Below are 15,994 nucleotides of genomic sequence, written 5' to 3'. Positions count from 1 at the left end.
ATCATCGATTGGTTTTCTCTTAGGTCCTAGCCTCTAGTGTGTAATCACCACAGATGTAACAGAAAATATTTGTGTTATTGAGACAACGTCTTTAGATGTTGTAGCCATAAGCGCGCTAGATTCCCCCCCAAACAAAGCAGCATTATGCTGTCTTGATTTCCACCTACTAGCATTCAACACAGAAAACAATTGTCTTGGCATTGTCTGCTTTCATTGTTTGTTTTAGAATGTAATACAAGAGTATATAATAACAAAGGTTGTAATCCCATAAAGACAGCATTTAAACTATTGCATTTGTGCTACTTTGTAGGGCAATTGTAAAAAAGTCAAAATCACTGTAACTTAAAAAGTTTACCTGATGGAGAAAAAGTGATTGCATTTTCGGAATCAGCGCCCCAAAGTTAGTCTAAATCAATTCAAAAACTGCCGGCACCAAAAATTGTGTGGGCCAGTGTTATAACTTTTAGTTACGAAATCAATTTTTGTGAAACCTGCTTTTAGAAAGGTTTTGTGTACGTGATATTCTGGAAACTTCTTTGACTTGTTGAGCAGAAAAATAAATTCTAGTGATGTAATATTACCGTACCCTAGTTTCTGGAAGCTTTTGGTCCAAGCAAACCTGTTGTAAATAGCCGCGTGAATAGATGTTTATTATTAGAGTTGTGTATTAAAAGTAGTAGGGGATTAGAAGTATTAATGAAAAGTATGTTGAAAACGATTCTAAAGCTCAAGCTGATATTAAACACAGTGTAAAAGTGGAAGTTGTGGCCAATTGTAAAGTAGCTGTTGCAAGTAGTGGTGTATCTTTATTTTGTTTTGAAATCAACGAAGTTGTTTGGTGTTCAGAATTTGATTTTTTTATGTGTGAAGTGGTGAACCATTTGTCAGTTTAAGCATTTTATAATCTGGAACATTTTTTGTAGTAGAAAAATGGTCTATAACATTGGCCAACATGATATTTCTTGTATGAAGATTTTCAATGCATTTAGGGTAATTTGGGGGCGCTGAATTCGGATCTGGTATTAGTTTTGCTCATCAGATCACATTTTTGAGATATGAAAAACATTTTTTAATTGAAATTTTTACCAATTCAAGTTATAAAATTTATGTTGCGTTAAAAACACCCATATGTGATATAATGTGTGCAATGGGAGGCAGCTATTCCCTTAATAATGCTTTTTCAAAACTACTTTTGTGACTGCACTTTTTTGCATTATTGTTGACTGCAGTATACAAACCTTACATATATTAAATCTATTTAATAAAAAGTACAATTTGGAACATTGTGCTCATCACAGGTAAGGCACTACTGAAAATCTGATTTGGTTTAGTTAATGTTATTCTCACAGAATTGAATTTGCAGATTTAAACCAAACATATCCAAGAAAAGGTAATACTGGTAATCTTAAAATAGAAGGGAAGGTAATTTTTATTTCAACTTTAGCCCTAGTTTTAGAATACAACACAACATTCTACGACCGCTGGAAAAAAAATAAAATTCCCGTCCAAACTAACAATTTAATTCTCAATCTCAATAATCATCTCAATAATAATGAATTACTCAATAAAAATCCAACTTTATCTTGGTACAAACAAACGCAGTCATGTTAAGACATCAAAAATATTATTTTTGTAGCTGATCTCATATGAACTGCACAAGGGACATCTATCACCAAACCCCAGCAGTAATCTGTCATCATGTTGTAGTTTCATCGACTTTGATAACGTTTTTTCATCACTTTGATGTCCTGATGGAAACGCATGCTCCTCATTTACGTCGCTAAAGTTCTCTGGAAACTCGCTCAGGCGGCTGTACAAGTAGTGAACTTTAATGCTGAACTACTCCCAAGCTCGTGTAGGCTGATGAGCTTCCGTACTATCTTTTTGTAATTGTCGGCTTTCTTATTCCCAAGAAAGTTATGAACCACATCAGCAAATGAATTCCAAGCTCAAGCCTCGATGGTGGCCATGGTAGTTACAAAGTGCTGGTCCTTGAGCAACGTTCTAATCTGAGGCCTATCAAATATCCCTGCATTTTTATTCTAGTCATGTTTAACTTTTATATCATCATCATCACGTGCCGTCTCCGATCTGAAGGTTGGCTGTCATTTTCTTCCACAAGTCACGTTCTTCGTTTTTCCTCTACTCTTTTTGTATCTCCAATGCTTGACAAATCAGCCAACTGTATCACGTCATCACTAGGGTGGAGTGAAACATAGGTCAAAACTGAAAGTTGATAGAATTAATCTGTAATAGTTACTAAAAGTTGTGATCTGGTAAATGTATTCACATGCTGAAATATTTCCAATTTTGAATAACGTTTACGTCTGCCGCAAGTCGATTGAAGTTTTCACTGGTATTTTGGAGCTATGACGTCATCAAAATTAGCACATCGTCACTTTTATCTAACTTCTACCTTCGGTACTTCTATCTAACAATATCAGAGTTGTAAATTACACATAAATCGTTGCAATGCAGTGGAAAATACGTCTTGTAGAACGCTTGTTGCATGTATATGATCAACTGATAAGAAAAAACACGGATTTTAAGATATTTTCATTAAATTTCTGTTCCTTTCACAAGTTCATCAGCACAGTGTAATGAATGTAAAGTAAATTACAGTAGAAAAGCGTTTTTCTTAATATAACAATGATGAGATTTCGGTTGCCTGTTTACTTTTGATCCCATATAAATATTGCAGGCCTAAACGCTTTTTAAATCATCAGCTTATACAATACCTGGGCGTTGGCAGAAATATTGCAGGGAGGGGCAAACATCTTTCAAGCCAAATTTCATCTTGTGAGCTGCAACGAGTGCAACGTAGCTAAGTGTATTGATGAAATGTAACGTAAATTTGGACGGCACGAGCGAAAACGTTGCAATTAAAGATATTTCCAAGGTATAGGCTATTAGCGATAACTTCCGAAAGCGCGAAAAAATAGTCCTGGAAAAATGTTGGTTTACTTCGAAGAAAATTGGATGAAAAAGATATTATCGCCCGAAGGTAAGAAACATTTTTGAAATATCGTTTTCATAAGGAAAGAAACGTTTATAAGACCCAAATTCAGGGGGACAAGTGCCCCTCTCTGCCGACTCCCATGAGTTTAAATCTCATTAAGCACTCCATTTTCCAAAAATTCCCGTTTTGTATTGAATACAGGCATTTCTAATTTTGACTGCAGTCTACTTCGAATGAATCCCTCCCGTTGTTTCTGCCCACACACCGCAGATGCTGCTTCAGTAACGAGGCGCACGGCCCTTTCCATGGCTTGCGTGTGACACGGATAGCTAGGAAATTCAAGCTCTGGAGCTGCAGCATCGTCAATGAACGACATTAACTGACTGTCCGGTATGTCTCGAGTTAGCGGTAGTTCATATCTCTCGGTATGCTGCCAATCAATCAGTTCAAAGTATTCGTTTGCTTCAAAGTTCAAGAGAAGAACTTTAAAGAGACGAATGGAATCTCCATGACCTTGTTTTCTGGAAAGTATCCTTCTCAGTGCTAATTTTCTGTTGTACAGACGTTCATCTACCAACATCCACAGCAATAGGTTTTCTTGGTGAGCAAAGAAGGCATTTCGGTTGATAGCAGGTTCAACTATTGCTTTTAGCTCAGCGCTAAGACAGCGCGACTTTTTAACTACGTGAAACAAATGTTTAGCTCCTTTACAGTAGTACAGGAAGGTTGCGTTTTCACTGCAAACCACGTTGGAGCGTATACCTTGGCACTGTAGGCTACTCCACCAACGCTCACAGATTTTCACAGGGATTCTTTTGTGAAACATAACGCCTCAAAGTGCGATTGGTTGTTGTCAGCCATCTGGAGTGATTCATCTTTCCTGGATTACGTTAGGCAAGGTTGGCATCACAACGCCCTGAGCTAATTGCTTTACAGATGCCATACAAGTACAGTAGGCTACTGCTGGTCTCTGCTTAAGCTCACGTCAATTGAAGGCAGTTGAATATCAACAGCCTCAAACTCAGCGACTGGTAAACTGTCACAGTCTTCAAGTTTTTTACCAATGGAGCCAGAAAAACTTTGTGGACTAGATGTAACTCCATCAAGATAATGCATCAAGTGTCTCAGTGGTAATTCATTAAAATGCAACAGACATACAAACCGCTGCAATGGCTTTTTCAGGCCCTGTTTAAGAATTGCATATTTCCGATTATGTTGCTTAAATGGACTAATTGAATCGTAAGAAATATCCTCTATGACGTCACATGCGATGGTTTTGCTGTGGAAAAAATTCTGAAGCAAATTGTGATATTTAATCAGCACGTCCCTTGTAATCTTGAACTTGCTTGCGGCAGACGAAAACTTTATTTTAAAACGCTGAAATTTTCAAAGCTTAATAGTCAAGCCACACTACAACTTTTAATCGCTATTACAGAGCAAAAATCAAAATTTTCTTTTTTCACTCCACCCTAGTCATCACCCCATGTTCGTCTCCTTCTTCCCCTGCACTTATTTCCTTCCCCCATACTATAACCTTCAATAACCAATTGATGTAGCTGTCCTGCCGATCCTCTCAAAATATTTCCCGCGAATTTCATCTTTTGTTTTGCCAAGTCGTTTGCCCATCTATCTTGCACTCCAATTCTTTTCCTAATTGCTTCGTTTGTAATGTGGTTTTTATATGATATTTTTAATATTCTTCTGTAGTACCAGAGTTAAAAAGCATTAATTTTTTGTGAGTTTCTTTGCTGTAGGTCCAACTTTCACTTCCATGTGACATGACTGGATTGATGTAAAAGAACAGTTTTAATTATAAATTTATATTTCCTCTTAAAAATTCCTTGCATTTCCAAAATGACGCTTTGGCTTGACCGATTCTTCTTTTTACTTTTATAACCAACGTTAGAAAAAAAGTTATTTATCTATCATCTACGTTGTTTTGCGGTTCTCTCCAAACCATTGGCACACCAAATTTGAGCTTAGCATTTTTTCCTTGAGAACATGACCTCAGTGTTTCGCCTTAAGTTATGCAGACTTAACGAGGTGCCCAATTTTTGTACTGGTTACCAAGTGGTACTCGGAAATAAGTAAGGTATACTCTTTTGAGATAAGTATTGATAAAAGATTGCGTAATTAAAGGTTACTTTAAGACAATAACGCCTCGCAACAATTGCATAATTAAAATAGTACACTTGTGCCAGAACATATCATGTAGCCTGCCGTGAAGCTATGCATATTGATTGTGACACTGATTTAAAAAATATGCCTTAAAAGCTGCTTTGTACGTGATTGTGCGTGTGGTGTCAAACTCTTATGTGGATGAGCAACTTTTGCGTAATTCATCAATATGGAAGATGCAGATTGCAAAAAAAACGTGATGTGATAGAAGAAATCTGAGCTCAGATTTAGATTTAGCACCCCAAAATTAACCAAAATCAGTTCTCAAAGTTCATGCAAGAAAAAAAATTGTTGACCAGTGTAATTTTGTCAGCTAAATTTAACTGCACTTCTTGTAGTTGAAATTTGATTGTCGGTTGTTGATAGCTTTCATAATAGTATTTTGTTTTGGACGATCCTTTAGCGCATTTCTTTAGTTTGACTCTTATCTTTACAGCTTGTCTACAATAGCGAATTTTATGATATTATTTGTAAATGGCTTTACAGTTAGATTATGACTAACTCTCGTTAGTCATTCTCTTGCGAAAAATAAATTCCACTGCGCAGTGCAATTATTGATCAATCAAGCCGAAGTCAACAACTACGGCCCTGTAAAGGAACTGAAGATTCGTACCAGAAATAAAATGAGAAGGTTTACTTACACATTTTTAGCAGAAATAGCGTAATTACACTAAATTTGGTGAGAAATTCTTGGTAAATAAAAACCATGCTCGTTTGTGAACCACTGGTGGAAAGGACTAAAAGCATTTACATAAATTAAATACTCGCCTTTCGCTAATAACGGGAGCTATGAAAATCACAGAGCCAAAATATTTTATAAGATAATAGCCATGTGTATGGTGCGTATAGTAATTCAATTTTTACCCAAATAATTAAAAAATTGTTTGAGATGAAAAAAACGTCAGAAAGTCGGTTTTTATTCTAATTTCACGAAATTATTATTGTAACTGTCTCCGCCGCCAGTGTAGCCAAATCGTTTGGCATCCGCTGGCTTCGATCAGTCTTTCAACAAGGTTGATAGGATCTCCATTCTGTTTTGTCCTTTGCGATGTTTTGCAATCGATAGAGATGTGAATTTCACGAAAATAGCTTCAAAATTGAAATTTTTGAATTATAACATAAAGTAATGCTAAAATAAACAAAAAATTACATTTTCTCATAAATATAAAGCATTTTTGGGCGTTTTTAAATTTTAAAATAATTGCGCTAACATTTATATTGCACTAACATTAACATTTAATATAACTAGCATTGCGCGAAAATGTCTAGCCACCTGAGACGAAATGCTTATTGTGAAAGGCAGGAAGGTAGAAAAATGACCAGTTTAGGTTTAGAAAATTCGCAAAGAATAAAAGCTAAAAGTCAAGAAGTATCACATTTCTAACATATTTCCTTGTGAGAAATATTTCACTACTAGAGTGGGGCATCCTCATAAAGCCGCATGTTGCTACAGATAGGGTTAAGCATTTTATAATATAACACATTATCAGCAATGTTTTGTACGAAGATACTGGAAAATGGAAATGAAGTGATTTCGCTAACAGGTGAAACACTTCCTGAAACTCCTTATATTGTGACGTCCAAGACTGGAAGGTTAACTGTGCGATTCACTTCGGATTCGTCAGTCAGCAAGCCGGGCTTTGAAGCATCATTTTATGGTACGATTTGTGTATTTTTTTCATAAAACCGTTAATAATACTTTACAATTCACATTGGTAATCAATAGTAACCTACACAAAGAAAATTTACCTGTCGACATCACCTGTGCCCTGATGGATAGAAGTGTAGAGTTTTGTTTTTAAATTGAACCAAGACAGCCGCTTAACCTCATTTAAATCTTCACCAGATGTGGTCAGTCCGACTACCTATAACCTACCAACAGTTATGACAATCTAAGCATATGAAACATTATCACCAAGGGTGTATTCCTAACATTTTATTTGGGCCGGCTCTATTAACACCCAACTGTGTTGTTATAGATAAAGTATGTAGGATAATTATGTAATCGGTGTGGGTTAGCCAACAATCTTTACCTTTTTTAAAATGAAACACTGTTCAGTTTGTTTTTATTTCTGAACATCATATCGACAAACAACCCACGCTAAAACATAGCTTGAGCTACAGAAAAACGTAGAATCAACAAAACGTGAAAACGTGGTTGAATCCGAAATAAAATTATAAGTTTAAAATTTGGCTCATTGCTACACTGCAATCTCCTTTCTTTTCCTTTATTGCGTAGGCCTACACTTGAAACTCGCATTGCATGAGCTAAATCCAATCTTTTAACTCAATTGTAACTCAATTATTTGTATGAGCCAATTCTAAGCAAACCCGCAAAAAAATTGACTGTAGGAAAGTGAGGAAATGCATTTCTTGGAAATCAGCGCTTGTGTTTGCAGCTTTACTAGTAAGAACCAATAAGCTTCCAATGTGACAGTTACACTAAAATCTCATTTAGTTATTAACGAACAGTTTAAAAAACTCCAATTACAGCAAAAGCATATTCCAAGTTGGTTCAAACGAGATTACACGAAGCAAATAGCCTGCTGCCAGGTCTTTGGTTTTATGGGCTAAGTTATAAGCACCACGACAGACTTTGATTTTAGCCAACAAACAGTTTTTGCACAAATCTGCGTTCATTCAATGTAGGCAGCTTAGAATGCTTAACCTGAGTATCCACATTCCACAGCTGATCGATGAGTCCGCAGCCACTTCTGAGCCGCTGCAGTGCCATTCCATAAATGAGGAGTTGGTCCATTGATGCTGATGAACAACAATGCTGAAACAAGTGATATGGTCAGCCGTGATCGTAGCGGTGGGATGACCAAGTTCATTTGTGAAAATCCACGTTCTGCTTCAGCAGAACTTATAGCAATCATGTTTATTACTACGTTTTTGAGCAGCTTTATCGTATCTGGTGTATGGCAAGGATTGTCAACGTACAATCGAAAATAGGAGTGATGACATGAAATCCCTCCCCTTTTTCTCGTAATCTCTGCTCCCCTTCCTGCCATGGAACTTCGATTGCAGCAGGCCATAACTCTTGTTTAATAATTTTCAAGCTTTCCAAAGAATTTTTGTTCTTAGTGTCCACCATCCTGCTTCCAATTGGTCAACCAAAGCTTGAATAAATTGATTACGATCAATAGAAAGGTAGTCTCTACGTCGAGCTTTGAACTGGTCCAACGTTATACCTTTCAAAGTAGTGGTTTTTTGTACTTCTAGGACTCAAATTGACAACTTCATCAAACGAATACTTTCCTTCTTGAACAGATTTTTTATTTGAAATAAAGAATTAAACGTCCATTTGACGTGACGATTTGCTACTACGAAGTTGATATTCCCAGCCTGGAGAGTTTCTGACAAAAGCGATAATTGCCGAAGAAAATCTTTTGAAAACGCCAGATCTTCTACGAATTGCTTGGTGGTCATTTTGATGCAGAGACATCTTAACATGACGCGATCTAATTGCTCTAATATTCTTCCTTTTTGCGAGGATTGTGAAGTGTCTATACAATGCTGGGAAACTATTACACAGAGCATTGATAGCACGATGTAAGGACGCAACCCAACGCACAACTCGACCTCAACTCGACATCGAACTCTGTTGCAATGCTGCTCAGTTCCCGATGCAACTTCGCGGATCTCGAATATCTACTATAAATTTTGTCAAAAAATGCCTGTACCTGATAAAATCCATCTACAGTGTATATTGCATCAGATACAGCTAATTCTAACCGGTGGTTCAAACAGTGTCACAAAATTATGTTCGGAAAAACTTTCATTCTGAGCCCACTCCGCTATTGGTACCCTGCATTACAGACACACCGTTAGATGTAAAAGAAATCAAATGTTGTTTCAAATAAGCTTCAGTGGAACCATTCGCTCTCAGTACTTTCTTAATTGCTTCATGAACAGAAACCGAATCTTGGCCATCAAGTTCACAAACATCCAAAATATGTTTTCTGGAGATTCGTTATCACATATGCTGCGCACATATACAACCAAGCATGATTTCTTTGAGAGTGCCGCTAATACATTAACAATCAAAGAAACGTTCATTTTGATGCGCAATGTTGTATGCTGTACCCATACACTCAATCGTTATTGCCATCATGTGACTTGTAGGCTACTCCTGTCAATCGCTTTTTCTAGCTTGCCTTCCTTTTCGCTTTTCACAATCTGTACAGTTTTCTTATGAGTTTCAGAGTCCTTATGTTTGTAAAACAAAATTCTGAAAGATTTTTGTCAATCGGATTTCAGAATACCTCTAGCCACTACACTACCAGAAGTCCACTCCACACTTACCCTGATCTCTATACTTTTATGCATGCTTGGAAATGTCACTTCTATACATACTGCACAAGTGTACAACCAATGCCTTTCGTGTCGGAAATAAACAGCCATGGATTTTCAGAAAGAAAATACTTTTTCTGCTTAGCAGTTCAAGTATCATCAAGAGAAATATCAGAGGCCGAAACTGCGTTTGCACGAAATTCGGTGCGTTAGATTCAAGCGATTCGGCCACATCCAGCAAAGTTTTATCATTTTGAGGTTCACTTTCAGCAACATCCAAGCTCATTGCTTTCAATGAAGTTTTGATCTCTATTTCTAGCTTTCAGAAAATTTAATATTGTCTTTTGCCTTTATGCTGGCGGTGCAGACATAGCAAATAGCTTAATAACTGAAAACAAACACAGAAAGCTCTTTGAAGTTGCAAACTTAATCTAACACTAGCTTCACTTTTAAAATAATTAAGCTATTTTAGGGAAATTAGAATAAAAAACGACTTTCTGACGTTTTTTCATCTCAAACACTTTATTTCAATAAATTTGTTGAGTAAAAATTTAATTTCTATACCCACAATACACATGGATATTACCTTGTAAAATATTTTGGTTCTGTGATGTTCATAGCTCCCGTTATTAGCGATTCATTAGCACGGGGCTAAGAAAGCCCGTGACGTGCTTTCCGCGTACGAAAACAGCTCGTATCAAGATAGGGTTAAGTCTTCCAAATGACTATATGCACTACTAAGTGCTTCGGTGGGGATACTGTGGCTAACATCAACAATCTGGTCCATCACCAAAGCATCTGCAACGGAAAACACAGCTTGCTTTACCATTCCCTGCACAGCCAAAAATCAACTTTCTTGTCATGAAAGGAGACAGCATTGGTGGTCAGCAACTCTACATTGCTTTTCTTTGCAGCAACTCCTAAGCGAGATACGAGGCTTGAGGAGCATAGACTGACGCTGACCTTTCATCGATAAATGCATTGCATAAGTAATAGTTGGAGGGGTCCCCAGTCCATACCTTCACTGACAAAACCTTAAAAATTGTAGTCCCAGATGTAGCTGGCACAGTTGCGGATGTTGTTGCTGAGATGCCCTTCCTCGGACAAGAGGAGCTTTCCACTTCTACACGGTTTACATGCAGAAGTGAATTATGCCTCGATCTACACGTTGCACAAGATTTCTTAAATCTGCAGTCAACCACTCTGTGGCCTGATCTCAAGCAACAAAAACACAGTCTATGCTTTTGCACCAGGGTTCTTCTTTCTGCAACGGGTTTTTGTATCTCACACTTCCATAGGGCATGCGACTCTGCGCACAAACAATAGGACTCTGGCTTATGGTTGGCAGATGGGGAAATCCGCTCTTGGGTTGTGCAATCCGTAACACGCTTGTAGCTACCTTGCGGATTAGATCGAGCCATCGATGCCTGGTTGCATAAGATGGCCATATTGGCTGTCGGCTCGAGTGGTGCATCCTCGACCAAGACTCTTAAATCACGAAACGTGGCACAGTCCGATCCTAAGTGATTAACATTAACAAACTGCTCCTTTTGCTTATAAGGAAGTCGCAGTAACAGCCGTTGAAGCACCTCATCACTATTTAAAAGATGAGACTTACCCCAGCCATCAAAACTGACTTCACATATATACATCTTGTCGCAGAGCTTTGTAAAGGCCTGCGCATATCACTTTGAGACAGGGGGTCCTTACAGCAAATTTCTTTTACTTTGGTCATGAATTTTCCGTGGTTGCCAAACCTTTTTCTCAATCTATCCATTCCATATGCTCTTTCACTGTTTTGCAAGCAACTCAGGCCAGATATTACTTCCAAGGCCTGGCCTACACAATTGTCCTCCAAAAAGGCAATGCGATCTTCAAAACTTAGATAGTTTGACTCAATGTATCGTTCAAAACGCCGTTTAAAGTTAAAGAACTTTAACACATTGCCGTCAAATTTCTCAAGCGATGATCGAGGACCATGAACATTTTGAAACCCTGCTCTGAGCTGGGGCTGAGGCATGACAATGGGCAACTCACTATTCTTGTTTATTGTTTCTGTGAGAAAGGGAGCTGCGCAAGGATTAAGAATATTACTAGCACTACTGCTTCCCTGAAGGATATCCTGTTCTGGTTTTACAGATGGTATCTTTACACCACTCTCACGGGGTGTCACGTGACTGCTAGACTCAATAGCTTTGCTTGTGTCACTGCCCGCATCCATAACTATAGATGATGTTTGATGTGACACAGGGTTGGATTGCTCTCGACAGCTTCGAATGAGAGTAGAGCATGCTTCAAGCAAACCATAAATGCTTTCCCCCATACGGTTGATCCTAGATTCTATTGAGCCTGATTGCGGTGGTTTACATTTGAGTAAGTCTAAAAGTTTAAGGGAGAGCTTCCTTTGAAGTTGGAGGCATCTTTTCCTTACCTCCAAAACTCCAGAAGAACTCAGGAAATCATCACTTGAGCATAGCTCCATGTCGATGGAAGTTATGCCAAGCTCGATTTCAACCAGCTCTTGTTCTAATACAACGAGACCTAGCAGCTCTTCGTTAATGTCATGTTGACCACTAACATTAGAGGCCGCCTCATGCTGCTCTGTTGAGCCACTAGCATAACCATTTGACTTACCCCGTCTTGGGGTTTGCTTGGGCCTTTCACGGACCATAATTAACACACAGCAATATACAAGTTACAAAAACAAAATCTGTACTTACCTTAGATGAGGTGATAATTGACCTTCACAATATTACGCAGAATGTCAGTTAACCTACTGAAATTACAGGGTTTAACGGTAGTCAGTTCTTCCTGACTAGAACAGTGGCCTGACAGAGTACAGGCTTAGAAGCTTCAATCTTTGGCATACCTGACAAGACTGCCCAAAGTGAAGATCTAGTTACAAAGTTTAAACAAAGTTTACAGCATGGCAGGCTCAAAGGCACAAACCAAAAATGAATCCTTGGCAGACCTGTAAAGACTACCCTAGGATAACAAACAAATTACACGATTAGCTAAAGTGAGAAAGACAGACACAACATTGCACTTAGCAAAGGTATGTTTTATAAATTGTGTCTTAAACGTTTTCTGCCTAGACTGGATAAAGTGCAGGTCTTACTTATTAGAAGAAATGGTGTATTGAAAACGACAATAATAAAACGAAACAGACAGTTGCTTACCGAGTTCTTACATATTATTCCCTAGTCACTCCAAATCTCCGCTTCTCCAGATTTATAAAACAATGACCACTCCAGTCCATGCCAGAACGCAAAAGAAAGATAAACTAGCAAAAATTGTTAATGCATGGCCGGGTCACTCAAGCATGAAAAATAGAATGGAGCAGAGATACAGCAATAATACTAAATGGGCGGGGAATCGTTTCTAACAGCATCAAGCCTTTTCATATTTCGGGGCTGAGGCCACCGGAGCCCCCTCCTAGGAATGCAACCCTGATTATCACGCAGGCGTTGAAAATGCGAAGACTTCTAAGTTCTATATGTTCCAGCGTTTAATCATCAATTTTATGTCTTCAAGTTTCAGTCTTGTTTCTTGCCTCTATATTTTCCAATCTTAAATTAGAAAAGACGGGAAATTTAACCGGCTGTCAGTGGTGGACTAATTATTATCTACTTGCGCAATAAGCATTATGTATTTGTGTTTCGCCACTATAACGTGAACAATTCCAATCAGACAACGTATATTGGTGTTACACTGTGATGAGCGGTGGTAAACTATTTAGATCTGTTTGGTCTTATTGGGGTAGCTCACTTCTGCATAGCCTATTTTACCGTCTTTTCTAATTTAAGATTGGAAAATATAGAGGCAAGAAACAAGACTGAAACTTGAAGACATAAAATTGATGATTAAACGCTGGAACATATAGAACTTAGAAGTCTTCGCATTTTCAACGCCTGCGTGATAATCAGGGTTGCATTCCTAGGAGGGGGCTCCGGTGGCCTCAGCCCCGAAATATGAAAAGGCTTGATGCTGCCACCACCATCGGCATCAATGTGGCCTTACGGTCAAAACAGCTGTAGGCTAAATCTCTTGCCGCAGTTGACTGCTATACCTGCGTTGAATATCCTGTTATATAAAAACATACTTTACTATTATTTCGTTTTGTATGATTTTAATTTTGTATGTAGGCTACAAAATTTGTGATTCCTGTCATAGTGATATACTCTAAAATAAATTCTGAAATAATGTAATATGTAAAATAGGCTATATCTGCTTGACAAGCGATTGTCAATAAAGCAATATAATATGTTACAGTTAAATTTTCAAATACTACCCTTGATACTGGATATTTCCTTTCAGATGCACTTTCAGTGTTACCGTGCCTCTCCTTTACTTACCTTACGGGTCCATCGATTCTTCAAACTCCAAACTTTCCATCAGATTATCCAAACGACTTATTGTGCGCTTGGATTTTATATGCACCTTTGGAACGTCAAGTGGTTTTAAATATAACCAGCCTTGATACAGAACGTTGTTGTGACTATTTGAAGGTTAGTGTTGGGTAAAAGAATGTAGACAATGCAGGAAAGAATGAACATAACCTACCAAGGTAAACCATGCTGCAGTAATTCATCGTAGCCTGCGTGGTCAACATTATTGATTGTAGGGCTTACTGATTGGTGTACGGTACCATATCATTTAACCAAAGTGAAATGCCTAATTTTGTGAAAATAATAAATGACTTTAGCTTGCCTTGAGTTTTCCTAGTTTTTCCATTTTATAACCATAAAATTCGCCTACATAAAAAAATGTATGTTCAGAGTTTAGCTAAAATTGTTTTATCTTAATACGAGCTGTTTTTGCACGCGCAAAACACGTCACGGGCTATCTTAGCCCCTGCTAATTAATCGATAATAACGGGAGCTATGAAAATCACTAAGCCAAAATATTTTACAAGATAATAGCCATGTGTATTGTGCATAAAGAAGTTAAATTTGTAACCAACAAATTTATTGAAATGAAATGTTTGAGATGAAAAACATCAGAAAGTCGGTTTTTATTCTAATTTCCTGAAAATAGCTTCAAAATTGAAAATTTTGATTTATAACCAAACTAATAAAAAAATTACTTGTGCTCATAGTCATTAATATAAGGTATTTTTGAACGTTTTTAAATTTCAAAGTAACTGCACTACCATTTATATTGCACTACAATAAACATAACTACCATTGCACGAAAATGTCTAGTCACCCGAGACGACATGCTTATTGTAAAGGGTAGGAAGGTAGAAAAATGACCAGTTTAGGTGTAGAAAATTTGCAAAGTACCGGTATAAAAACTAAAATTCAAGAAATTTCACATTTCTAGCATATTTCTTTCTGTGAAATATTTCACTACTAGAGTGGGGCGTCCTCATAAAACCCCATGTCGCTACAGATAAGGTTAAATGTTTATCTTATCTATGTCAAATTTGACATAATGTTGTGAAAAGAAAAGGAAGGTTATTTCGAAACATTTTGAAACACAGGTTGAGTAATTAAGAAATTTTTTGGAAGTGGATAGAAAAAATAAATAATTTATAGAGAATAAATAAATGACATGCAATCTCTTTTATTATAGCTTTTTCACAAATAACCTTTTATAAAAAAAAAGAAAACTATTTTAAACCAAGTGGAAATTGCATATTCTGATTGATCACTCATTGCAGATGAAATATTTTAGCAGGCCAGTAGGATTACTTAAGATAGTACACATATACATTCGTCAGTAAATTAAAAAAACATGTTGCTAAAGCAATTTCATCTTCTGTATGAAATATGAAAATGCATCAATACAGTATATGATAATCGACTATATGGTGTTTTTTCTGTTATTTTTACAATTGTTCGATATTCTTCTCACTTCACTTCTGTAGCGTATTCCATTGTACTGCAGATCACCGATGGACCAGATCTCCGCCTGATTGAAACTCTTAGAGGAAGCATTCAAGAAAACCTCATCTTTAGATCGTCCACCAATATTATGACAGTCACGTTTCATTCTGACTCATCCCAAACGAGATCGGGATTTCAAGCCACGGTTGAAGTGGCAAAACACTGAGAGTGTCATTTGCATTTCTTTTGGTTGTCAGTGTTGAATGGTTTACTTGAAAACTATTAGTCTACTTACGAATAAGGTCTGTCATCAACCATGGCAAGCGCCAACTTATGTTAAGCAAAAATATATGTTAAAGTGATACTAAATGATACAAAATCTGACTTGGCGATTATGCACGTTGCTTGTGTTTAACATGCTACCATAAACCGATTTTGAATAAAATTTGGCCACTTTGCAGTCTGACCACCATTCCGCGCGCGCTTTTGTCAGAGCTTTTAAAACGGGAATGGGCGTGAGCGATTATACAGGCTACGTCACTTGCGACTAGCAATCAGCTGATCGGGCAATAGATTTTACTGCGGGTGATTTAAGTGTATCTATTTTCTCATTCATCGGAGTTTCTATGATTACAATCCTTAGTTTTTATACTTAGAAAATGAAATAATGTTGTGTAGTTCAAATACTACATTCATAGCAATGGCATACACTTGATTTTACACAACAAAC

The 15,994-nt window shown here is 37.3% G+C and overlaps 1 protein-coding gene across 1 annotated transcript in view; it reads left to right on the top strand.

Annotated features, from left to right (window-relative positions):
- Positions 1–15,725, top strand: part of LOC145779630 (uncharacterized) — a 134,162-nt gene extending 118,437 nt beyond the window's left edge. The window contains exons 37-39 of the mRNA XM_082591268.1: positions 6,645–6,795; positions 13,751–13,941; positions 15,326–15,725. Of these exons, the coding sequence (XP_082447394.1) occupies positions 6,645–6,795; positions 13,751–13,941; positions 15,326–15,490 (507 nt within the window). The 3' untranslated portion in view covers positions 15,491–15,725. The remainder of the gene's footprint in view (positions 1–6,644; positions 6,796–13,750; positions 13,942–15,325) is intronic.
- Positions 15,726–15,994: the final 269 nt, after the last annotated feature.

The sequence above is a fragment of the Aplidium turbinatum genome, chromosome 1 (assembly GCF_918807975.1).
Source record: "Aplidium turbinatum chromosome 1, kaAplTurb1.1, whole genome shotgun sequence".
NCBI lineage: Eukaryota > Metazoa > Chordata > Ascidiacea > Aplousobranchia > Polyclinidae > Aplidium > Aplidium turbinatum.
This window is presented reverse-complemented; position numbering and strand designations above follow the sequence as displayed.